The sequence below is a fragment of the Marmota monax genome, unplaced genomic scaffold (assembly GCF_021218885.2).
Source record: "Marmota monax isolate L192 unplaced genomic scaffold, Marmota_monax_Labrador192_F-V1.1 WCK01_AAM20220418_F8-fsc00104, whole genome shotgun sequence".
NCBI classification, from domain to species: domain Eukaryota; kingdom Metazoa; phylum Chordata; class Mammalia; order Rodentia; family Sciuridae; genus Marmota; species Marmota monax.
Genome location: NW_026693836.1, coordinates 4,396,822 through 4,424,677, shown reverse-complemented (window position 1 = coordinate 4,424,677; position 27,856 = coordinate 4,396,822). Strand labels below are relative to the sequence as shown.

General features: G+C 38.0%; 1 protein-coding gene across 1 annotated transcript in view; it reads left to right on the top strand.

Moving 5' to 3' along the window:
* Sesn3 (sestrin 3) overlaps nt 1–9,106 on the top strand; it is a 65,974-nt gene extending 56,868 nt beyond the window's left edge. Inside the window, exon 10 of the mRNA XM_046462346.2 lies at nt 1,077–9,106. Within this exon, the coding sequence (XP_046318302.1) occupies nt 1,077–1,163 (87 nt within the window). The 3' untranslated portion in view covers nt 1,164–9,106. The remainder of the gene's footprint in view (nt 1–1,076) is intronic.
* The last annotated feature ends 18,750 nt before the right edge of the window (nt 9,107–27,856 follow it).

Sequence of the window (27,856 nt, the reverse complement as noted above, 5' to 3'; positions counted from 1 at the left end):
TTTTAACCAACATTAAAATATAAAAAGCTAGCTTTAAGTATTAGGCCTTTTAATCCTTAAATCCAAGAGTCTCATTTATATCTATGTTTGAGAATAAGAAATATTTCTAGGGTTCCAACAGACACTAATTAGCTGTTATGACCTTGGCAAAGAAATATTATGACCTCAGTATCTGACAGATTTTTTTGAAGTCTTAAAGCCAGTCACACTCAGGTAATTGCCCATTTTATCTTCAGCATCTCTTGGTGGATCTTTATGCCCTGTTTATATGTTTGCAATAGCTTTTCCTCCTTTTCTAGATTCTAGATTCTATCTAGAAATTTTCTTTACTCATCAGGAAACTATATCCAACAATATATTCAACTGGTAGAAAGATATCAAAACATTATATTTCCTTATAGTACATTTTGAAAATTTGCATGTATTCATTTTAACTGTCAGCTGAGAAGTATTCCTAAAAGAAGTGCTTTTCACAATTTTACCTGAAAGACTCTAAGGAAACTATGCATAGCTAATAAATAACAGACACTACATAGAAAAAGTGTCCAGCATCAAAGTTTCACTTTAAAAGTAAATACTGGTAAAATTTTGAAGAGCTTTTCATGGTGTGTGTGTGTGTGTGTGTGTGTGTATAAACATATATATATGCATATATAATATGTACACACATCATATATATATATAGATATATGATGTTAAAAATGTTAAAAATGTAGGGTTAATTTTTAGCCATGTCAAATTTTATGACTTGGAAGTATAATTTGTAGGAAAATTATAATTTATAAAAATTAGTTTTGTAATTGAAAAGGTTAATTGGCTTTACATAATGTATAGTCTTAACAAGAGTATAGAATTTTGTAGACATTATGGGTTGTTTTTACTATTTGCAGAACTATCTTTATAAATACACATTTGAATGTTACATTTGTATATGCATAGATATACCCAGGCATGTATGTTTGTATATAATCTCTATACACATAAAGAATGTTTGTAAATGTAATATGTGGGAAAAACCTTAAAGATTTTCCCTTTGTGTATTATGTTCACTAACCTGATAACATTTTCCTTTCCAGGTTCACGTAAATCTACTTTTAATGGAAGCAAGGATGCAAGCTGAACTGCTTTATGCCCTTCGGGCTATAACTCGGCATTTGACCTGAACCATTGACCAGGGAGAATGGCATGTGTGTAAAGACCTTTTCACATATGATTTACATCAGAAACTATTTGTGATATAGCATCAAAAATTATCCAATTCTCTAGTGTCAAAGATTAGTCGTTGGGTTTTGTTGTTGTTGTTGTTGTTGTTGTTTTTCTTTTTCCGGCTGTAATGTGCAATGATGTGTTTTATTTTTCTTGATGCTTAACATTACTAACAATTGCAAAAATAATACTGAGGAGCACTACTTTGCATTGTTTATAGTTGGATTTTTGGATACTGATCATAAATCATGAACCTGGTTTGTTAATGCTTAACTTCAATGCTTAGGGGTTTGTGTGTATGTATACTTTTTTCTTTGCCCCCCATTTTTTTAAATAAGGAAAAGCGCTTACAATCTGGTCAAGCTAATTTTTTTTTCAGATATTGGAATTCAGCAAAGAATGACCTCCTCTGGCCATTCTAAAATTTTCATGTTGTGTCCTAAGTCTGGTGGAGGCAAAGCATGCGCTGTTGAACCAAGCTGCTCAATGGACACAAATTTGTGTCCCCAGGAAATTATTTGTCAGGCACTGCGTTTTTGTTTATTTGTTTGTTTGTTTTGGGGTTTGGTTGTTTTTTTTCCTGCTATTGGCGATAACGTGAAATGTGATACAGCCATTGTCCATAATTTAATGTGAAGTTAATCATGATGAATCCTATCGCATGCTACTGAAATGCCAAATTTAGCAATTTTCTTTCTCTTCTAAACCGGAAGTTTCAGTTTTCCATATCAGATGTATATATGAAAAGCAGAATTATGCACAATCCTTCCTATCACTGACAGTACTTCTCAGTCACCTTAAATAATCAGTGCTCACAGTGCTGCTCACAGTTCTTTCAGTTGGCACATATAAACCTGTACCCACACAAGACTGACCAAAAATTTTCTTTGCACATTTTCCTTTCTTATAGTTTTTTCTATATTATGGTAAGCAAAAGAAGGTTACATGCCTATATTTTTCCAATTAGGCTTTTAGAAATTGTTTCCATGATTTTCTTCCTATAATAGATTAAACATATTATTATTCAAAGGTTAAAAATTGTATTTCTATGCATTAATGTGATTAAACAACAACAAAAAATGAGTGCAATATGTTCTAAGAAATACTCAACTTCCCCCTATTAAGTCACTGCAGAAGTGTCCTTTTAAACAGAGCCATAAAGAAATTTTGTGTAAATTTCTTTATTGAACTAGGCTTTTTTCTATTTTACCTTACTGGGGTTCAAAATGTTCTTTTAATAATGCCAAAGCATTTCTCTTCCCCAGAAAAATCTCTTTGGACAACTGGTTAAAAAAAGATGTCAAGTCATAGGGGAGGAATAAGCAGCCAAAAAGTCACATTTTTGCATTGGTTTATGTTGCTTATTAGACTATCTTCAGAGAGCACAACATTATGTGTTTATAGCTTTAATTTGTATTATGTTAATGAACCAGTGAAGTGCCTAAAGAGATGCTTACAACTATCCAGTAGGACACAACTGCACTGCTTAAACACTTTTTGGTTAATTAAGGGTGACTTGAATTTTACACATACATATTAGTTTTTAAAAAACATATTCATTTTTAATAGTAAATAATATAGCTAAAATTTTCCGTTATATTTCCCACAAAGATTTCAGTTTATATATACTTACTTATTATATAGGACCTACTTTTTTCTCTCACGAAAGGATCATGGGGTAGTGTTTTGTTAAGTCACTTTCCCATTTCATTTGCCATCCTTCTCTGGTACAGTACATTAAGTTGCTTTGCTTTAGCTTTTGTTCCAGATAAGAAAACAAAGATGACTATACACTGTTAACATATAAGATAGTTTGCATTTTTGGATTCCAGGATCTTATTTGAAATCTTCCATGTGAGGAAAAAAAGTTACTAATATTTTTGAAGACAGGGTGGTTTATTTAAAGAGACTATTCAAAGAACTCACGCCAGATCTCTTGTGTTTTGTTTATTGCATATACCATATGTTGATTTTCTTCAATATCAAATTATATAGATACATATTAGCTGCAAGGAAAGTATTTAGGAGAATGGCAAAACACAGATGGCAGCATAAATGTTCATTAGATTTCCCTTACCTTAGGATTTTCAAGTTGAGGATATCTTTTATTCTTGTGTTTGTTTTCTTTTTAGAATCTTTTCAAGTAATAGCCCTATATTTTTGTGCAGGTGAATTGTATTACAGGAAGAAAAATGATTTTTATGTATTGAATAGAAAGAGAAATTCTCACAGGACACCAGATGAGCTTTAGACCAAAAGGGGAAACAAAGTTTAAATAACTAAAATGGCCACTTAATTTTTCCTTTTTACTTTTTCCCCAGAAATATAAGTAGTTAGAGGTTGGGTTATAGAAATATTAGTGCCTTTAATAGATCTTTTTCCTAGCAAAGTTTCTTTTTAGCTCAACATTGATCTGTCTTATTAATAATCAGGAAAATAAGTTGACTTGGAACTATAAACAGAAATAACATAATATATTAATAAACCTCAATGAACCAGCCTAGAGGAATTGACTAGTGAAGGTGACAAAGCACCTGTTAGGATGCAGCATGCACAGCGTTCCAGGCTTGGCTCCCATCTGACCAAGAGTTTGCAGTCCACTCTCTTTATCCATTGCAAACTTGAAATTCTGATGCGGTTTTGCAGGGTGGTATTTTTTCAAAGTATTGAATTTACTATGTAGTAATTTATAGTGTAGTTTTTATATTAAAAATGTGATATTTTTAAAAAGAGATATCTGGTTCAATTGGTATAACGAAGTGATTATCTGATATGCTAATCTACACCTTGGGCTCACATTGTGCCAAACTTAAATGTGCAAATATATGTGAAAAAAAGCACATATGAATGTGAATTCTTTAATTACGTGCTTATTATGTTAAAATCAGTCTAATAATCCACTTGTGTGTGCTTGAGTAATATCTACTTTGGAATTCCAAGTTTTCCAGCTTTGATGGTAACTCTTAATTTTTCAGATCACCTTAGGAAATATTAAAATGCCCCCCTCCTCCACCCATGTGAAATTAAACCTGTTCTTTAACCCCTTGACTATGGAAAGGTCCAGGCATGTGCCTCAGAACCTTCAGGTTAAGTTTCCTCAGGTGGGCTTGTGACAATAAAAGGGAAATGGGTTTTAGAGATGGGACTGCTTCACCTTTATGAACTAAGTATATTGTCTCAATCTCAGGAAGAATTTGTCCCACATGGGCTACTCTTTAAATCAAAGTTGGAAAACATGGAATCTGGGACAATTCCTTGGCTTTTAATTATGGTTTTAAACCCAAATAATGGCAGAGCAACACAGGGCTGTTTTTAGAACAGAAAACTCAAATGTAAAGTTTATTTAAAATATCATATAAAATTTGAACCAGAGCCCCTGTTTTATTTGTGCTTTAATGTCTCCTAAAGACTTTAAATACATCTAAAATCTAATTAATATTAGTAGGGCAACTTTTTCCTTTCCCACATTATGAAGTTTTTTTAATGAAAAACTTAGATTTCTGTGCCGCAGCAAAATAAATTTATCAGCAAACAAAGATCTGAACTTAAAATAGTTCACCATTTTTAGTGGAGAGTGCATGCAAATATGGTGAGATTCTTTTTAAACACTAAAGACAATTCATCAGGGAAAATCACAAATTTCAGGGCATATGAGGCTTTTTGTTTTGTGTTATATTGCTTTAAAAAGAATTCTATATAATTTTTCTAAAAAGCAAGAGTTTAAATTCTTCTTTTTATCTCATAGGTCTTTTTCATCTTAAATGCAAAGAAATGGTCTTACATGGAGTAAAAAGCACACAATAGTAATGCTGTACAAATAGCATAGTTCAACACCAAACTGAAAGACATGTGATTACTCTGCTCCCTGTTCAAATCAAGTTTTCTGCTTTTTAAATTTTTTTTTTTATTACTGGGGATTGAACCATTGACTTGCACATGCTATACAAGTATCCTATCATGAAGCTACATCCCTAGCCCTAGATTAAAGGTTTTAATCTTGGATTTTTGTTTTTTTGTTTTTGTGATGCTGGGGATTGAACCCAGGACCTCATATATGGCTAGGCAAGCACTCTGTTGCTGAGCCACACACCCCAGATTGAGTTTGAAATTATGTAATTTGTATAATCAGAACCCACTGTAGGTGGCCATCATCCTAAACTGTGTTTCCCTAATATACCTGTGTGGAGACTGAGAATCAAATTAAGTAGTCTTTCCTCAAAGCAGTACTGTAACCTGAATGTATTTATCTCAGTCAACAGAATTTAAATGCCCACTGTATGTGGAGCTTACTTCAGTGCTAATTTGGCATAGTCAGCAGTATCTGCTCAGGTGATACCTAGAACAAAAATAGCCGGGGCAAAGTAGATTATGAGGTAGAGGTATATGTCGAGGCAGAACCCTGTGAGGAATGAATCGCTTTCAAAGATCACATGGAACATAAAGCTGACACTGTGGCTGTCCTCAGTGTTGTGTACCTAATACAAAGGAAACATTTCCCACATGGAGCTCCTACCTGCATTTAGCCCACCCTTTCCTGCCTGCTTTCTCATCCTCCAAGTGCCTCAACCTCTGTACATGCACTCTGCTCCCCTTTCCTCAGCCTATATTGGTCTGAATGCCTTTCACAATCCAAACCAAACATCACCAGCCACCTGCTGATAGTCACCAGCATTTACTTTTCTGAGTTACTTTTCTTCATTCATTAAGAAAATGGCTGTGTCTCAGTTCCCTCTAAATCCCTCATCCATCCATCTATATATACTTGGGCCAACTTTTGCCCTAGATGCCCTACCAGATGTTATGCAGCATCAAGTGTAATCTTGTCCACCCCATACTGTTTCTACCCTTTTCCCAGCTGCCAAAATATCTTGCTCTCCTCTACCTCATCCCCAAAGAGCCTATAAATTTAGAGTATCCAACCTTTTCATGGGTTCACTCTCTGTTGTTCAGTAATACTACTTCCATATTTTAAATAAATCATAAAAGACTTTTGCCTTCTATCAGAGTAGGAATCTTTATATTTATACATGATACAGAAATTGAACTATTTCTACCATACAGAATTTAGCATTTAGCAGGATTTTAAAGTGATTGAATTGCCATCCTAAACTTGGATCTATATTAGATAATGAATACTGATGTTAGACCAAGTTATTTGAATGTAAAGTTAAAATTATCTAGCAATCCAGACTGACCTGTAACCCTTTAGTGGAACAGGAAATTTCTGGCATACAAATAGGGTGGTTTTTCAGACATTTGTTTTATTGGTGGTGTTTGGGCCTTGACACATTTGTCATAAAAGGACATATGAAAAGAGGTATTTATACAGTCTGAGTGGAACACAGAAGACCATTTGATTTAATGTAGATAAAATCCCACAAGACTGGACACATGAGGGTTTGACCAGGACTTGCTGGGTTACGTTAATCCTATCCCCCATTCCTATCATTTAAAAAAGAGGAAATGCAGAGAGAGGGAAAATACAAATTCTCATAATATAATTTAAAAAAGAGGAAATGCAGAGAGGAGGAAACTGAAAATTCTCCTCCCGTTGATGTACATTCAGTATGGCTCACACTATAAAATGTGTGTTTCTAACATATAGGAAACAAGTTTCTAACATGGGGCATGTGTATCTACAGATGCTTATCTCATCTGAAGATGAACCCTATTTGAAAGTGTAGATTATTATGTTCTCTTGTGGTATTTGATGTTTTCCATCTCAATCATAAATAGCCCAACCTGGAAGCAGTGTCCAATAAATGCCCTAAGGACCCAGGAGTGAACTGGTGACCTAGTACAACTTGGAGACTGATAGAGTTGTTAAATCATGTGTCATAAAGTGTTCATTCTAGCTTTAACCTAACTATGACTGTACCACCATGAAGTACAGAACTGAAAAAGAAAAAAATATATATAGGGGGGAAAAATAGAGTACCTAGTTCTTTTGAGTGCTTGTGGAACACTCTAAAATAATGCAGTGCATAACATAAAATAGCCTTTAGAACAAAGACTCCATTTTATAGTCATAGGACATCATCAAGAATTAGTAAGTCTTAAATATGATAAAATATAATTTTGGTATGTAAAATTTTGCTAAAAACAGTCTATTTTCTTGCACCCCTCAAGTTAGCCTCTTAAAAAAATGAATGTATAATTTCTACAGAAAGACTATTAAAGAAGGAGAGAGGATCTCCAGTCTTTAATGTTCAAATATTCTTCATGGATCCCAAATCATTAAGTGTATACATTATGATATAGAATAAAACTAATTACACATTTCTTTCTTAATCAGTCTTCACCATTTTCAACTGGATCTCCCAACTCTGATAAGAATCAAAAGATAGGATAAAGGAAATATAGCAGTTAGGTGGCCAAGGATTTTCCTTTGTAAAGTTGAGAAACAATTTTCTCCTTTATGAATTTTACTGGTTCTCTAAAATAAAAACTGAGTTAAACGGTACCCTTGTTCGCCAAGGAAAGTGATCCAAACTCTATTTCTAGTGCAAATATTTCCTTTGCATTCATATGTCTTCTCTGGAGAGAAAGTACAATTTTTCCCTTCCTCTTTCTCTTCACATTAACTCTTTTAACCCAAAATAAGATAGACAGTGAAAGCAAATCACAAGCCAGTTTGGCATCTTCTCAGTGCTTATAGAATATACACATCCACACACAGTCTGAGCAAGGTAAACAAGAACCCTGTCAGGTCACCTTGGAATGCGGCCTTGCCACTTGGATTAGTTCCTTCAAACCTGAAAACAACTTTCCTGGTCATGGAAGAACTGGATGTATCCTTTAACTTATGAAATAGAATTTGAACTTGAAAACTCTTTTTATTAATCCTGATTTTGCAAGGCAGCTACATAATGAATGTATATATTAAGACTTTGTAGCTGAATTGCACATGAAATCAGATTGCCAACTTCTTGACTTTTCAATTATAGGCATCATTTTATCCTTAAGTTGTGAGCGATATATGTAGCATGCTGTGAAACGTCTATTATAGTTCTTTAATTCATCAGTATTAATACAGAATTATCCTTTGCGTTCCTTGGTACTTTTTATTCAGTGTAATCAAAAGCTGTGATGTTTTGCCTTTGTAGTCCTGTGCTTTGTTACTGTAATTTTTTTTTCTACGAAGCACGTGACTTTGGACTAATGTTAAGGCGGATGATATGATCTTTAAGACTGCTAATATATATATATATATACACATATATATATCAGTCTCTTACTCTATAAGGATTTAAATTAGAATAAGCTTTTATCAAATAGATCATTGATGCAGTTTAGGATTCACGCAAGTTTCAGTGTCAAATGGCAGTCTTATATTTATAGTTTCAATTCTGAAAATAGAAAATTTAATAAAACAGCCACTTTAAACTTGTTCTGGCAAACCAGACCCTGCTGTAGATATAGTCTAAGGTAGTTAACCATATAAGCCTTTTCAACTCTTAAATGCCACATGAGTCAGCAGTTAAGGAGATTTTAGAACCCATGAAAGCTTTTTGTATGTATAACTAGGTTTTATTTTTTTTTATGTTGCTGATTTTACAATTCTGACTAAAGCTGACCTGAATGGGTCAGTTTATAATATTCTAGTGCTTTAATGCCTCTTTTTGTTTTTTTATTTTTTGTTTTTGGAGGGATGGGTAATATTATTTGAACAGATGTGGAAGGAACTGTTAGTGAGTCAAGACAAACACATTTGAAATAAAGGAATTGTGTATTAACATGTTAACAATTCATAACTGCACTTTTTATGACATTTTGAAAATCTATTTATAGGTACAGAACAATGGGTTTTGTTAAACTGTATCACATTTATACTTGCAGAAATTTATTTCATTGTTATTAGTAGGAATTTTATTGGTTCAATAAAATTGGCAAAACTGAACCCAATTATTTTCTTTCTTTATATTATTAAAGTAGCATTTTCACCTAGGTTTGTTTCTCCTTGATCATTGAAACATGCCTTCTGAAAGACATCAGAATTGTAGGACTCATTATTTTCCCTGACCCACACTTTTCTTATGACATTTCTTCTTTTTTTCTTTCTTTCTTTCTTTTTTTTTTTTTTAGTACAAGGGATTGAATTCGGGGGCACTCAACCACTGAGCCACATCTCAGCCCTATTTTGTGTTTACTCAGAGATAGAGTCTCACTGAGTTGCTTAGCACCTTGCAGTTGCTGAGTCTAGCTTTGAACTCAATATTCTCCTGCCTCAGCCTCCCCAGTGGCTGGAATTACAGGTGTACACCACTACGCCCGGCTTCTTATGACATGTTTTAAAAATCACTAGATATTGCATTAGTGGACTATTATAGTTCAAAAACTAATTATTGTTTCCTTTATATATTAATTATGTAGAGTCAGAAGGTGGTTTGAATAGATGCACCCAGCACCCCTGCTTCTTAACAAAGAAAAACCAAACAGGTGGATGACCTGGGAGGTCAATGACCTTGAGAGAACACTGGAATTCAACAGTAGAAGAATGGAAATCTTGTAAAATCCAGAAACCTGGGACAGGAGCCTAGAAAAACAAAAGATTCCATCACCTACTACCTATTTCTACAGCGGAAGGGAAGGGAAGTATAAAAAGAGTCCTAGCAACCTCTAACAGTAGAGATAGTGGCAATCTTAGCTATTAGGAAGTTTCATGGTCTTTACAGACTTACAGCCTAAATACACAGAATGCCTGAAATCTTCACAGTCATCTGACTAAAATAGGAATTCACTTTCAACTCCCATAGAACTTCCAGAGGGCTGGAACCAGGAGGCATCTTAAGAAAGAACCTATTGTCTGAATTTGGACATCTCCAGGCATCAGCTACTTCATATTCCCACCTCTGGGATCCCTCAGACCTTCTACAGCAGTGACTCAACTGATAGCTGTTTCAGTGGAGTGCTACTCAGGAGGTGTGACACATGGGAGTAGTAGGTGCTGCCCTCAAGAACTGGGGGATCAGAAACCTGCCTCTAAGACCAGGGGTATGACCAGTTGCCTGTGGTTTCATACAGTGCCAGGACAGTGGGCAGTTGCCCCACGGTTCCTGCCACTTCTCTCCCAGATTTATGCATGGGTGCCTGTCACTAAAAAGGCAGAGAAAGAACTAAGGTTCTACTGTTTGTTCTGCCCATACAGAGAGGTGTGATGGAGCAACACCACTGCAGCTCCAGCTATAGCCTGCCCCAGGGAACAGTCTAGGAAGACTGGAGAGATACCTTGCCCTGTTTGGCCACATTCCACTCTCACTCAACTGAGAGGAATTTTGCCTGGCTCCAGACATGACCCACTCCCACTTGATCCCTGCCAGGTACTACTACTAAGAAAATCAAAGGGGGGTGGGAGGTGGCAACCATTGCCCCACCCCCAGGGCACAAAGCCTGAGAGGGTCTAGAGATAATTTGCCTGGTGCTGGCCATGTTCTTTTCTCACTCACTCCCCTAGGTACCTCTGCCAAGGGGAATTTTGCTCAGTTTTAGATGTGATCCATTCTTGTACCAACCCTAATGGGTACTACAACTGAAAAAAATCATGGGGAGAAAAGCCACAGGCCATCAATCTGTACCTTGGCATGCAGCCTAAGAAGGTCCAAAAAGAAAATTTGATGGGCACCAGCTGTGTTCTGCTCCTGTCCACTCCTATAAGTGCCTCGGCTGAGAGGAATTTCACTGTGTTCTATTTTCCCTGACCCACACTATCATAAGTGATAGAACTACTTGATCCTTGGTGGACACTATGGTTCGGATAATATGGGAAAGAAAAGCCCCATCCCCAAGTATGCACATAATGGAAGGAGGAGTCCTGAAGTCCTGATCCTGGGGAACCAAGTTCACAGTAGCAACAGAGAGTAATAACACAATTTTGCTATTGTATGATGGATCCCCTGCATCATTCACCCCTTGTCTGATCATGCACTAGAGAGAAGAATGAGTGTAAATGCCACAGAGGGAACATTGTGATACCATCAGCCACCTCTTCCCAGGAAACACCTGGATCTACACTAGTGTCAAATCAGGATAAGCGCTTCACCCAGTACCAGAGAACTTCCCAAGCAACAGAGCCAACATCAACAGTGCCTGAGGAAACTCTCATCACTCAATTGTCTATTGACAACTCCCATCACTCAATTGTCTATTGACAACTCCCATTGTGCATTCCACACACTGTCGTCTACAGCCTCTCTGCCTTCACAGCTACAGTGTCCAAACAACTGGCTGACCCATAGAGATAGTGGATCTCTCTGACTCCAATATGTATACACTGTGTCAAACTCACTAATCACAGCCAAAGAAGCTACTGGGAGAATACACTACGGAATACAGCTGTAAATAAACTCAACATTACACAACAAACTGATACCCAAGACACATCTTTAGGAGAAAGTCATTAGGAAGTATATTTCATAAGTGATAGAACCATTCATTCCATTAGATGCATAAATCTCAACATAGAAACACAGAAATATGAAAAAATATGACAATATAACACCTTTTAAAGATCATAACTCTGTAGTAACATATTCCAAAGATATCAAAATGTATAAAAAATGAATTCAAAAGAATGATTTTTAAAAAGCTCAATGACATCCAAGTTAATACAGATCACTTAAATGAAATTAGGAAGACAATGCAGCACATAGATGAGAAATTCATCAAAGAGAATAGAGATCTTATTAAATTTTTTTCAGAAATCTTAATGGAAAGCTTGAGTCAGATAAAAATTCAATTAAAAGCCTCAAGAACATAATAGATGACACAGAAGAAAGAATGGAACACAAGGTCTTTCAAAATATCACATTCAGATAGAATATAAATATAGAGAAAATATAAGCTCTTTGGGACACCATTAAAAGATCAAATGTCTGCATCATTGGCATACCTGAAGGAGAGGAAATAAAGATTGAGGGTATAGAAAATATATTCAATGAAATAATACCAGAAAACTTCTCTAATCTTGGGAAAGTCATGAACATTCAAGTACATAAGGCTTATAGAACCCCAAATAGACATGTTCAGAAAAGATCCTCCTCATGATATATTATAGTCAAACTGTCCAAAGTACAGGACAAAGAATTTTAAAATCTGCAAAATTGCCTACTCACTAAGGGCAATTCCATTACACTAATAGAAGATTTCTCAGAAGAAATCCTATATACTGTGAGGGCATGGAATGATGTAGTTCAAGTCCTAAAAGAAAATACTATCAATCAACATTCTTATTATTATATCCAACAAAGCTATTCAGAATTGAGGAAGAAATAAACACCTTCAAAGATAAGCAAAAACTACGTGTATTCATAACCACCTGGCCAGTGTCACAAAAGATACTTAAGGGAGTTATGCATCCAGAATTTGAGGAAAGATAGCTATCATCATGCTAGCATATAAAAGTATATACCATCCTAAAAGAATAGATACACAAATGACAAATAGAAAATAAATATTATCAATGCTGTAAATCATCAAACCACAAAAAATGAATAAAAGAGGAATAAAAAATATTCAAAACAACTAGAAGATAATCAGCATAATAGGCATTTTCATACTTTTCATTAATGATAAAATTTAAAGGCATAAGCCAGCTGAATGGATTTATTAAAAAATATCCTGCCTACAAGAAATTCATATAATCAGTAAGGACATATGTAGGCTGACAGGGAAAGGATGGAAAATGATATTCCAAGAGAATGGAATCTGAAAACAAGAAGATATGGCTATAGTTATATCTGACAAAATAGACTTTAAGACAAAAACAGTGAGAACAGAAAAGAAGGTCACTATATAATAATCAGGGGATCAACCTATCAAGAAGCTCCAATAATTATAAATTTGTATTTACCTAATGTCAGAGCATCCAGTTTTATAAAACAAGCACTCCTAGACCTAAAAGGAAAGATAAGTTTTAACACAATAATAGAGGGAGATTTTGGTATTCCACTCCCACCAATGGGTAGATCATCCAGACAAAAATCAACAAAGAAACTCACAGTTAAACTACACAATAGATCAAATGGACTTAACATTTACAGAACATTCCACCCATCAACTACAGAATACACATAAATCAGTGCATGGAACTTTCTCTATTGTATATCATTTATTAGGCCACAAAATTTTTAGAGATGAAATCATATCTTGTATACTTTCTGAGCACAATAGAATGAAACTAGAAACCAAAAGCAAAAACAACTTTAGAAATTATATAAACAGATGGATACTAAACAACACACTTTTGAGTGAACAGTAGGTTATTAAGGAAGTCAAGAGAGAAATTTAAAAATTCCTCAAAACGAAAGGAAATGGAAAGACAACAAACCCTTGGGATACAGAAAAAGCAATAATAAAAGGGAAGTTTATAGCAACTAGTGCCTACATAAAAAAAAATAGACCTCAAATAAACAATGTAATGATGCATATCAAAGTCTTAGAAAAGAACTATACCTTAAAATAGAAGAAAAGAAATAATAAAGATCAAAGCACAAAGAAATGAAATAGTCTAAAAAATAATATAACAGATCAATGAAACAGAATTGTTTCTTTGAAAAGGTCAAAAAATGGATAAATCTTTAGCTAGATCAACCAAAAACAAACAATAAAATAAAATAAAATTACAGGTGAGAAGTGAGATATTATCACTGATAACAAAGAAATTCAAAGGATCACAAAGGATTACCTTGGAAAACTATTTGCTAACCAGTTAGAAAATGTAGAAAAAGTGGAAAAATTTCTTAACATATTTGATCTACCAAAACTGAACCACCAAGACGATGCAAAAACCCCGAGTACATCAATAACAAGTAATGATATTGAATCAGCAATAAAAAAATCTACCAACAACAACAACAAAAAAAAAGTCCAGAGTCACATGGCTTCACTGCTAAATTTTACCAAACTTCTTTATAGGAATTAATACCAATGCTTTTCACACTATTCCATAGAATCAGAAGGAAGGGAACCCTTCCAAACTCATTGCATGGAGCCAGAGTTACTGTTACCAAAACCTGACAAGAGCACAACAAATGATGAAAACTATAGATCAATATCAAATTTTCCATGAAACTCTGAATTTTTGAGGCAAGAATTCTTAATGCTCCCTCTTTCACTAGACTACTCCTAACATAAAATTAAACAATTCTGTCATTTTCACATCAATGTTGAAATTCAAGAAAAGTGGCTACAGTACTTTTCTACACATTGACTCTCTTCTTTACTAGCTAAGATGCATGTAGCACATACCTTCTTTGTGCCACTTACCAGTCACCATGGCCCATTTCTACCTCCTGCACCATTACTGTGGCAACCAGCTCCCATCAGCTTAGGTCATGTTGTCACAGGTACAGTTCTTATGTCCCCGAATTGCTTACTTCTGATTCCTGCCTTGGGCTTTCCTGCATGTGGTAGGATGTCAAAGGGTACTGTCTTTCCACCAAGCATGCACAACTGAAAGTACAGGCAGTTAACACTTATTATCCCATGACAGTACTACTTTCTTTCATCCCCTAAACCACAGTTTGAACTCAGAGGGCCTGGTGGGATGGAAAAGTAGTCCAATTCTTAAGATTTTCATATTCCAGTTTCACTCCCTTGTCCTCCACTCTTGTCCCTTTGGCTCCAAGTAAACCTGGATCTTGGGTTTCATTTGCCAGGGACCTCAGACTAACACAAAGCAGTAAAGGGTAGGGGGTTAAAAAACAGAGCCTAGAATAAATTCAAATCTCAAGTCTACATTTGCTAACTATCTGGCCTTGAACAAGTTACTTAATCTTGTGGCTCCTCAGTTGCCTCATCTATAAAATGCGGAGGACAGTAATAAGAAAGAGGACATACATAACTGTTGAGAGCCACAGCCAAAGGGGCCCCAGCAACCAGCTGCTGGCTGATGATTGGCTCACAGCGGCCCCAGCAACATCTAGCTGATTGGCTCCTCGGCCCCAGCAACATCTAGCTGATTGGCTCCTCTGCGGTGATGCTCATTGGGCTGTTTCCCTGCCCTTTCAGACCACGGAGCTGCTCATTGGGGGACTTTTTTGGCTCCGCCCACGTGACCCAGCCAATCGGCCTCAAGAGCAGGAGGATTGTGGGAGGTGGAGAGAAGCTTGTGTGGGAGAGAGAGGCTTGTGGAAAGCCGGTGGTGGCAGTTGAGGCTCTGAGGGTTTTTCCTGAGAGGCTGTTTTGTTTGGCGTGTGTGGTTCTAAAAATAAAGTTAGTTTCTTTTGACAAGTGGCTCCTGATTGTGCCCAGCCAGACTGCGGCATTAGAGCTTGGTGCTGATAACACCAAGGTCGCGGGTTCGATCCCCGTACGGGTCACCAAATGCCGCAGTCTGGCTGGGCACAATCAGGAGCCACTTGTCAAAAGAAACTAACTTTATTTTTAGAACCACACACGCCAAACAAAACAGCCTCTCAGGAAAAACCCTCAGAGCCTCAACTGCCACCACCGGCTTTCCACAAGCCTCTCTCTCCCACACAAGCTTCTCTCCACCTCCCACAATCCTCCTGCTCTTGAGGCCGATTGGCTGGGTCACGTGGGCGGAGCCAAAAAAGTCCCCCAATGAGCAGCTCCGTGGTCTGAAAGGGCAGGGAAACAGCCCAATGAGCATCACCGCAGAGGAGCCAATCAGCTAGATGTTGCTGGGGCCGAGGAGCCAATCAGCTAGATGTTGCTGGGGCCGCTGTGAGCCAATCATCAGCCAGCAGCTGGTTGCTGGGGCCCCTTTGGCTGTGGCTCTCAACATGTGCCAGACTGCGGCACATAACCCTCGTCCTTAAGAATGAGGAAGTACAGGTAGGAGAGATAAGTATCATACACCACAGAAAATAATAAGGTAATGGCTTGTACACAGGATTTTAAAAAAAACAAAACAGCCCTCACTTATCAAGAACCTGCTAAACGTTAGAAATTTTAAATAGAGTATTTTATTATAATCACTATGGAAGTATTATTCCCACTTTGTAAAATTAAGAAAAATAAGCTTAGCAAAATTAAGCACTTTGTTTAAGGTCAAGTAATAAGTGAATGGCAGAACTGTTCTCAGGTCTGTCTGACTTTCATTGCTATACTTTTTCCTTTATTCCACATAAAGAGGAAAATGGTGCATCTTTGTTGTTAGTGAAGGCTTTAGAAACAAGTAATATTTAAACAAGTACTTACAGGATTACTAAGATTTAGATGTGAAGAGACTCTGGACTATTACATTGTAGGTAGAAGGGGCAGAAGGAACAGAAACCCACCATTTGATATTGAGAGCATATGTGTGGGATTTTACATCAGAAGATAAATTTAGAAAGTGTGATTTGGACAGATTGTAGGGTCTAAAAGATTATGGATTAAATTTTTTTTATTCTTTTTAAAAAGGAGGTAAAATCCAGATTGAGACAGATTCATGAAAGTCATTTAAATGAGTCTTTCATACAATTATGTGTCCCATTTTGAAAGAATAGCATTTCCTTGATAATTAGAATCTGATAAGAATTTCAGGACAGCAATCAAACAAGATCTGCAAGGTAGCCGCAATTCCTTCTTTAGGCACAGGGGAATTTCCTGAATATCTTGAAAATTTTCCGGATTACTTTTTAACATCCCCCTTGGTGATATACAGAAGCCTATTATTGGGAAAGTATAAGATTCTTATTCTAAGTTGACATAAAACTTTACCTTCTCGTGTATGTGCATATAAACTCTTTTGACGCTCAGGACCAATATGGCAGCCTTCAGAAAATAGATAAATTTTAATAGATGCAGTTGATGGTTTTAATAAATAACCCCAATGATTGTTTGCATAAATAGCTCCAATCATTGTCTTTCCTGCATCCACACCCATGGAATATGACTTTACAACTTCTCTTGCCAAGAGGTATTCCCTTTCTCACTCCCTGGAATCTGGGCTCATCCTATGTCTTGAATTGGCCAATAAAATGCAGCAGAAGTAGCATTTTACAAGTTTCAGGTCTAGGTTCTAAAATAACTTGTTTGCATGTTCTCTCTCTCTCTCTCTCTCTCTCTCTCACACACACACACACACACACCTCTGACATATCTAAGTAAATCCACTAGAGAATTAGCCACCTTGAGTAACTGAGTTATCCTAGATGTTCTGTCCAAGATCTCAGACATATGAGAAAGCCCATCCAAGACCAGTAAAGTCAACCAGCCTACATACAACTGACTGCAAGACTCATGAAGGTGCCCTGTGCTTATCAGCTAAAACACCCATCCGACCCACAAACTCACAACATGAGCAAAACTCATGCTCTACTGGGGGTTTCTGGCTGTAGGCCATATTGTATTGCTGTAGCAATAGATAACTGATATAATGTAAATGATGGAGGTGGCCAATACTTCATCTAAAGAATCTATGTTGGGAAATTTCTTCCTTATATCACAGTCTAGCAAGAGGAGCAGCCTTGAATAGTCTTAAATCAGAGACAATATAATTAGTAACCTAATGATCAGGCCCTTGTTTTCCCTTGTCCTCAGAATGTCCATCTTTGCAGGGTTAAAATATATCACAGCCCTGTTAAGCTTCTTCATAGATCTTCATCCTCAATGTTTTTGTCTCTACATATCAGTGTTTCCATACTGATGAGTTTAGAGTATAAATACTGAAACATTAGAATGTAAGTATCAATAATATGATGGTGCTTTGGGGTGTCAATTTGGTAGGATTAAGTGTTGCCCAGATAGCTGGTAAAGCATGAATTATTCACAATGCTTCAGTGGGTACTAAGCCCTAGTCTCTTCTGCTGAAAGGTATATCCAGGTGGTTTGTTATTTGATTAGAATGATTGGGCTACCCCATGTGTGTCTCTGAGGGTGTTTCTTGAGATTGATTAGCATTTAAGTTGATTAGAATTTAAATGAAGAAGATCCACTTTCATTATGGTGGGTACCATCCAATCAGCTGAGAGTCCTCATAAGACAAAAAAGTAGAAGAAGGAAGAATTCTTGCTCTATCTTCTGGAGATGGGCTACCCTTTTTCTTCTATCCTGGAACATCACAACTCCAAGTTCTCTGGACTTGGACACTGGGAGTACCACCAGCAGACCCCTCCACAGATGGCCAATCATAGAACTTCTGAACTTCTATATTCAAGTGAGATAATTATTCTAACAGATCCTTCATATCTCTCTAAACACACTATCAGTTCTTCCTCTCTGGACAACATTGACTAAAACACTAAGGAACTTATCAAAAAATTCAGATATACAGAAGCACCTGCAGAAATTCTGATTTGGTGAGTATAGGATCCTCTGCTTTTAAAAACCATCCTGGGTAATTGGGGGATACGTGATCAGGCTTTGAGGGAAAATGGTAGATCATAGAGAGAGCTTTCCAGTCCTAAATATAATAAAACGTCAATACAGGTACACACAGTGATAATGGAAGGGTGTGAAGAGGAAAAAAAGCCAACCAGAAAAAAGCACAAAAGACAAGCAGGCACATCAAGACACCCAAGACATCATGAAGTCATAAATGGGTATAGGACACAAAGAAAAGAGATCTTTTTATCCTGACTTTTCAACGAAGGATCCTGCTTTACTTTTATTGCTACCTCAAATGGACTGCAGGCCAAATTAATAGCTGCCAACTTTGCTACATCTAGAACTAGCTGAAGACTTTAAAAATACAGACACTGAGAACTTACACCCACCTTGAGTACTGATGTACTTCCTCTGAGGTATATCTAGGACATGTGGTTTTTAGAAGCTCTCCTGGTGATTCCAATGTAGAGCACATTTTTTAAAACCACTGGGAAAAATTATGCTATTAATCCCATCAAATAAACATTTTCCTAACAGTAGAAAGACTTGCAGCTCTAGTTTACCAAACTAACCTGCAGGCAAAATGGAGAACAGACAGTTGGATTTAGACAGATACAAAAATATTTTCAGTCTTTCTAAGACCATCCATTTCCTTATGGTGAAGTCTCAGGAATGCTGGGAAGGTGAAAGAGAAATAAACCCATTTCCCAGGACCCTTAGAAGAAAAAAAATCAAGTGCCCCTGCTTGCTAGTGAGCAGAATACTTGTGCATACTGCTGTTGTTCTAGATTTCTCTATATCTATATGCATTGTGTGCACTGATGAGTGTGGTATATGGGTTGTATTATTTTTGTTGTTGTTGTTATTTATAATTACTTATAATTATTTATAATTACTTATAATTATTTATAATGACCTAGAAACTTAACTTTGTGGTAAGAATGCTAGAATCCTTCTCTGGTATTGCAGACAGTTTGTAAATGCATGGATCCCAGGTGACACACAATATTCAATGAAAGTAGGATCTAGGGGAATTCCTTAAAACCTAAATGGACTATGGTAGATTACAATCTAAACTATGACTATCAGACCTTCTGTCTGAGAATCAAAATGAGGAAAGCTTGTTAAAAGCAGAAATTCCTGAAAACCACTGTGACTCACTGAATCAGAATGGGAGGTACAGGACTCACACAGTTTCCTTTCTACTAGCTCCCCACAAGTATTACACACTGAGCACCATGCTAGTCACCTTTTGGGAACCCTATGTCTTTTGGGAATCATCTCTCAGATGAGATTATCCAGAGTTATATGGCTTTAAATTCACCTTGACTGCCTGCACCTCCCCTCTATGCTCCACATATGACTGTGAAAGTGAAGAATTTTTAAATGTTATTAAAACAGCAAATCAAATAGAAACCAAAAAAAGCAACATCAAAGATGCATTCCCCATGGTGAAAATAAACTCCATTACAAGACTCTATTAGACACTGCTTCTATAATGAAGATACCTAAAATGGAATTTCTCAACAAAAAGGCAAAAACACACTTAATGCTCTTGATACATACTTCTGTATCACTTTCCAGAAAGACTGTGTCAATTTATACCCCTTTCAAGGTGCATAGGCTGCCCCTCTGTAGTCACAACACTGTGATAAACTGCATCTTCTTCATTAATTCATTCAGTGCTAGCTTTGATGAGTTGAGGCAGGAATACTCTCCTGCTAAACCAAGACTTAGTGAAGGGCAAGGCCAAGACAGCCAAGGGGCTTCTGAGCAAGAAAGTAAGTACTCTCACCACTTAATGGCAGCAAAGGGATTGAGAAGCATGGCTGCCCCACCTGGCCAGAGTGTGGCTGCACTGAGGTCTCCCCTGCTTCCATCCAGGGTTGGGGGTGCCTTTCAGAGTCTTCCCTTACAGAAGAAACCTCTGTAGACTGAAGCTGAGCTAATGTCCCCGATATGTACAGGGTATGAATGAGAGGGTAAGAGGTCAAAAAGAGTGGGTCAAGGTCAAGGGATTGGGGAAAACTTCAATCTAAAAGAAAGCACACGGGCCAAACTGTGGCACAAGCTGCCCATGTGGCAGGTCCTGTTCAAAATAGTACTGCAGCAAGAACCACTGTCTCTCCAACATTTGGCATAGCAAGGATGTTTGAGCCCTCTGTTGGCCAAGAGAGGCTTTCCTTGGCCTGGAAGGTAATCAGGTGGACCCATCTTGAAGGGACACTGGCCCCCAACACACAGGCACACAAGCCAAAGGCTGGGGGAATCACAGGAGATTCACCAAAGCATATGTCTTCCAATTCAGTATGGTTTAGACTATTCAGGGCTTTAATGTCCATGCAAAGATGTTAGATTTTATCATAAGAGCAATGGAAGCTGTAGAAGACTTTTAAATCATGCATGCACCCAGGAGTGGGGTGAGGGGATGCCCTGTAATGATAGTGACATGATCAGATTTGCATTTGAAGGACACTCTGACTGGACCATGGGGTGGGGGGACCAGAATAAAGCAAGAAGTTATGTTGTAAGCCAATCAGGTGAAGGGGTGGTTAGTACAGAGATAGGGAGAAGTAGTTGGGTTTGAGAGATGTATAAGAGGTAAAAAAAAAAAATCTGTGTCTGAGTAATTGACTTGGGGGAGGATAAACACTGCAGAGGTATCAGGATGACTCCTAAGTTTTTGGCTTGCCCATTTTGCTGTCTGATGAAACTGTTTACTCAGAGAACCCACTGGAAAGACTCCAAGTTCTAATGAGAAGATAATATGTATTGCCTTAGTAGCTGGGAATTTGAGATGCATTTAAGAAATACAGATTTGTCAAGTAGACTAATTAAAGCTCTATACATGGGTGAAATGGCTAAAGAGTGAGAGATGAAAGTAACCTAAGAGCCAGTCTTGAGGGACTCTACTTAAAGGTCAGGAGGAGGAGGATGCCCTGAACCAGTGAAAAGACTAAAATGAAACTGCTAAATGATGCAGAGAAAAGACCACATGCCAGCCTGCCTTCAGAGCTGTCTACAGCAGGAAATAAAATACATGTGGCCCCTGCCTGCATAGAGCTTACGGTCAGGGAAAGGTGTGAAGTCGGTAGACACTAAGTAAGAAAACCACAAAATTATAATATCTATAAATTGGAGCAAAGGGAAAGTCAAGGAATAAGAATAAATTATGAGTCAGGAAAGAGCTCTCTGCAGATCAGCCAATCTGCACTGGGATGCTAATTAGGGACAGCTGCCCCAGGGGGCCCATGTGATTTCTTAAACTCTGGCTTGAAGACACCAATACACAATAACTGGGAAGTGTTTATGAAAGGGGAATTCCAGGAGGAACTGCCTGTGTTTGCTTTCCTACTGGCGCCTTGATCTTCCCTTCCCAAAACCTTCCAGGAGGTGCAGGAGATATATGGACTAAATGCTTTGACCAATGAATGTCTCCTGAAGCAAGGGGAGAGTTCCTGCAGAATCCACTCAGGCAAAAAGAAGCTCAGCCCATGAGGGGGTTGGAGAGGAGGTATCACAGACCCTAGTCCAGTTGGAGGGTATTTAGACACTTCTCGAGGCCTGAAGAGCTGTTCAACCTGGTCTGTGACTGGCCCCTAAGGGAATGATGCCTTGGTTAAAGCAAAGTGACCTAGAAACTGTTGGGTAACACTCACATAGCCAAGTAGACTCCAAAGAAATACTAGCTGGGGTTGCCATGGCGATTTTTTTTTTTTTTTTTTTTTTTTTTTGTGCTTGGGCACCAGCCTGTCAGATGGCTACACTTCTGGGGCCTGAACCTTTGGGATATAGCCAGAGAGTTTTCTACCCAGATTTCCTGAAATACACCCCAGCCTAAGGTTTGGTATTTATTCTATGGTATTTAGTCCATGTCAGGCTGCTTTATTAGGTTCCTTTATTTTATTTCTTAAAGAGTAAACAGTATAGTATAATTCATATGTACTTAACTAAGCAAATGGGAAGCACTGTTTTAAGGCAGCAGCCTTAAATATTGTGAGAAGGCACAAAGTCATTCCCAATCTACCCTGAAACCACCCTGCCAGATTCCAAGTTTAAGCTTTCACTCCCCTTCCCCAGCCAAGTCCATGTCCCTGGCTACAGCCATATGGGCCTCTCTGCCACTCCTGATAGCCATCCCTCCCCTCTGCCTTTGAACACACGCCCAGTGCCTGGATTCCCTCATATCACCCATGTCTACTCCTACTCATCTTTCAGAGTACAAATCAAAGGTCACTTCCTCTTTGAAGCCTCCTTTGCCTCATCCAAGCAGCCAGTTGCACCTACTCTGTGACCCCACACACTTCCTCCACACCTCCTTAATGACAGTGATAAACACTTGCAAGTGCCAAATTCTGTGCTTAATACGTTAACTCACTAAATCATCACAAGAACCTTGTAACGTGGGTTTTAAAATTAACACCATTTTAGGATGCAGAACAGAAGTCAAAGAGAAGTTGAGTAATCTGTTTAATGCCACACAGCCCATAAGTGGCACAGCCAGTGCACAAACCATGCCCTCTGACTCCAGACAAGAGCTCCTAATCACTGCACCAAACTGCTTACTCCTGTCCACAGGATGCTGACTCTATCTCCCCCACCAGGTGGGGAGAGCCAGGGATTATATTTTACCCATTTCTACATCTCCAGCTTGCAGCACTGCCAGCACCTGGCACACAAGCACACTCAACCTCCTCTCCTCCCAAACACTAACTAGATAATTAAGGAAAACCACTAATTCAGTAAAAGTCCCTCAAATGGTCTCTGCATGTTTCTGGTCATAATTTCCGATTGGGAAATACTGCTCTGTAGTCCTGTCCAAGGAGCCTAGTGTAGTATCTTTGAAGTTAAGGAATAATAAAGAACTTCTAGTTTATTCAATTAAACTGCACACACACACACACACACATACATTTTTCCCTTGGATAAGTTTGGAGCCCAATGGTAAAACAGAGACATGCATTTGTTATGACACCTTTTCCCAAGAAAGAGACCTTATGAATAACAGAGTTCAAAAGCAACAGTACTTTTAGAAGGTCTGTCCCTGGACTCACAGCTCATAGAAGCAGCTGTAGAATCTGAAGTTGAAGTCTTTAAGAAGGATTCTTTGAAGGCACAGCTGGCTACAAACCAGACCCAGAGCCAGCATCCCAGCCCCACTCACCACATCTCAGCCAGAGTATAGCCGGGCAGGTCAAGGAATCAGAAGAGGGGTATGATGTTTTAAAAATCTTTGAGGTTATCAAAACTGAAGGTTGCCTGGTCAGTACTTGTTTCTTCCGCCCCAGCTAGTGTGTAATCTCTGTATTTATAGGATTCTGACTCCCCATCAACAGTGAATCAGGCCTAGGTACAAATGATCCCCAAGTCATCTGTGTTCCTTGGGCTTTTTTCTTCCTTAGAAATAAAAGGTGGGATTTTGCCAAGATTAAAAGACATTCTTTTTAAAGCTCAACATCTAGCTTAGTTCAACATGCACCAGAGGAGGGCTTTGTAGGTGCTATTTCTAATTTTCTAATAAAGCAAATCTACCCAGCAAGACAGGTCAAAAAAAGAACCATCTTCCAAATTCAGGTTCCACTCACTTCTGTAAAAAATAGATTATTTAAGGCAAAGCTTAAACTTTGGCTAAAGCCTCAGCCTTGAAAAATGCTTGGAAGGAAGATCTATCTGGGAGGTGACAGAGGTGTGGTGAGGAAGTGTGGGGGTGGGGGAAGCACGGGCCTGTGATTTGCTTTCAGTCTGCAGTTATTGAGTTCATGCATCTATACGTTCTTGGACCTGCTGGTTAAGTACACACTGAGCATGTGTTTTATAGCAACACTCACTATGGCATTTGAAGGTATATGAGTAATTCGCCAAATCACTAAGAAGAGAAGGGACAAAAATAAGCAAAGTTCTGCACAGAGGACTTGGCGCAGTATAGTATAACTCACATACAATCCCATTTAACACATGGTAGGAGCCTCTCAATGTCATTTCTTGTCTTCTCTTAGGACCATTGGAAAGAAAAATGATGTGGCGTCTAGAGATAGACTACAGGAAGGGAAATACCACTGTGGATCTGAGGAGCAGTGAGATTGGCCTGGTGGGAAGATGTCCATAGTGAACTGGGCCATGATTAGACAGTGGAGGAAGAATGAGAGCAGGGGAGGACAGGGCACATGTTGGGACACAGCAAGTGTCAAGAGCAGAAAGTCCAACCTGGGGCCTCTTATTCCAGACCATGTTGTTTGGCTTAGCCCAGGCTCCAGACTCGAAGCCACAGCATGTGTACAAGCGCAAATGTGTGTTTGCTTTCATTACATTAATTATTTATTTTTGAAATCTAAATTTGGATTTCTGACTGGGGAAACATCTGCTCTTCAATTTCCAATTTACCTTTTGGCCCACTTTTCCTATTGATCACCCAATCCACACACTTATGTTACCTACTTGTAAGAATTTGATTATGTGGCCCTAGCCCTATAAGTGACAAGAAACTACTGGATATTTTTAGCATTATGAAAATATCTCAGAACAGTTACTGATATATGGGGAAACCATGTAAAATACAGGATACCCAGTAAAATTTAAATTTTGTACAAGCAACAGATAATTTTTAACATAAATATGTCTCATACTATAAAACTTGTTGTTTTCCTAAATTTGAATTTAACTGAGCATGCTTTTTTGTTTTTTGCTAAATCTGGCAACTCAATTCATGTGACATAAAATAACTGAATGGGAGGAAAGTTAGGGTAAGATCAAATGAAGAGAATGTGCAGTAGCTACAGAACAAGAGGGATGCACTCCTCTAATGCGGGGATAGCTTTTGTATGGGAGAGATGTTCTGAAGGAAAAGAATGGGCAGAACATGCAAGTTGTTAGCAAAAACAGAGAAGTAACTCCAGAATTACAGAGGTGCAATTCACAAATTAGGGAACGGTTTCCCCATGACCACCACTGGTATGTTGTGAGGAATAAAGAGTTGATAAAAATGCCTTACAGAGGTTAGTGATTGTAATAAAAGCCCAACCCCATTCTTTTTCTCACACTCCTAAGTCATGCCTCTTATTTGCTAGCCTTGTCCAATTATTTTGAAGGTATGCTACCTTTTTCCATTTCCCCACAGACTCACAGGGCTTGACCTTGTACAATTCCATGTACTTCTGCATGGGCAACTGCAAGTACTCAGAGCTTCCTGTCCTTGGCAATTGCACTGACCTTTCCACTGTTTTTTTTTTTTTTTTTTTTTTTTTTTTTTTTTTTTTTAGTGAACTTCACTAAAAAACTATCTATTAGAACAGAGTTGGGGATAAAGCCCCACAGTAAGCTAGAAGTTCTGACCCTCCAAGTAGCCATCAGCCCAAGAATAAACCCCACCAGGTCCAACCTAATACACCAATATCTTAACCTTGTTTCCTCTGTGCTCTGCAAACAAGAGATAAAGTGGGCCCTAAGATAGACTCCTACTACTTTCTAAATCAGTGATTTGGGACATTCAGTAGCTTTTCTATCCACATATGAGGCATTTCGCTACTTGCTCTCCTTTTCTGTTGACCGCCTTTTCTTTCCTTCATGTTGACTTAATGACCAGTGCTCACACTAAAATATCTAAATAGTTTCTTTCTAGTTACAAACGATAGGTGCATAAAATACTCTACTCTTTCCTGAATTTTTTAAGTCACCTTGACCCTGTCCTTATGGAGCTCATCCTCTCATATCCCATCCTGGAGGTCCCTACAGAATTCTTCATCTTCCTTGACCTCTATTGCCACCTGCTGGATCATTTTAGGGAGGGTTCCAGGACCCTGGTTGGCAGAGGAAAAAAGAGGAAACTGGAGCTTGAAGTCTCTGGGCTTCACCAATTATTAGGAAATTTTATAAGATACAATCTCCTTACCTCTGTGAAGCTCAGACTTCAGTATTTAATCAGTTGAGTGACTTTGAGCAAGTCACTTAATACCATAGTGGATACAAAGACATGAAAACAGTTTAAAAAAAAAAAAAAAACCTTTCCTAGGAGATATCAGAGCTGTACAGGGGCATCTGTCAAATCCATAGAAAATGGTCCTTTTCTTGTTGTAGAGGTACAAAGTGTCATGTGAACTAAGCTGTCAGGGGAGGCTTCATATATGAATTGACATATGAATTGGATTTGGAAAGACACATAGAAGTTTACCAGGATTTGGTAAAATACACAGGAGCTAGCCAAGCAGAGAAGAAAGGAAAGAGCATGCCAGAGGGAAGGAACATCAATCCAAAATGTTTTGACCTAGTTTGCTCCAGAAAGTTCTCAAGGGGTGACTGAATTTTTGGACCCTGCAGTAGGCTTGATAGAAAGGAAGTGTGAGGAGAGAAAAAAAAAATGCCAGCTTCAAGACAAAAAGTGATGAGGCCCAGTCCTGGCAGGAGTCCAGCAGGAGAATGAGGAAGAGAAGCTATGAGGTCAGGAAAAGAACATTCAAGTCAGGATGAGGAGCTATGTATGCTTCATGAGCCAGGCTCTGCCATCCACCCACTGTAGAACCTTGGCTGAGTAAACAAGTCTCCCTAAGCTTTTATTGCTTCATTTGCAAGTGCTGATAATAATGCCCACCACCAAAGAGTGTTGTCACAAGATAACACAAGCAAAATCGTTAACATGATGCCTGACAGATATGCTCATGTAGGCTAGTCACTGGTATACCATTAGATATGCACCTTCAAGAAGTTATTTTACCTCACTGAGCCTAGTTTTCTTACCTATAATATGAGAATAACAGTGTTTTCCATGCATGCATCAGAAACCATGGAGATATAATCAAGTAACATAAACCATAGAGTTCAAATAAGTTTGAGGTATAAAAAAGGGAGCAGAGAATGAGATAATGCAATCAATATTTTAGAAACATACCAAGTGCCTACTATTTATAAGGCATTTTCAGTTTCATTACCTCATTTAACTTCTCCTGACAGCAACCTTATAAGGGATCATGTTGATATTCATTTTTCATGTAACAAAAGTACAAGTTAGAGAAGTTGGATTTGTTCATTTAATGTTCTTTGAGCAGGTACTGAGATGTAGCTGTGAATGAGAGAGGATCATGTGAATTGTGGTCCAGCAGAAGAGGTCCCAGGGCTCCAGGCTTAGACTCTTCTGTCTCTGCTCATTCTCTAAATAGTTGCTCCAGTCCCATGGTTTTTAGTCTGTTTGTTCCCTGTCAACCTCACTTTTCTATTTCCTGCCCAGCCCTCTCCAGACATGTGTCTGCTTAGACAATTAAAGTTTAACTTAATGGCACATAGTAGGTACTCCATAAATATATATTAAATGATAAAATGATTATATAAGCATTCAATTGCTATGAAAAGGATGTACTACTATAAGAGGAAACTAAAGGGAAACTCATAT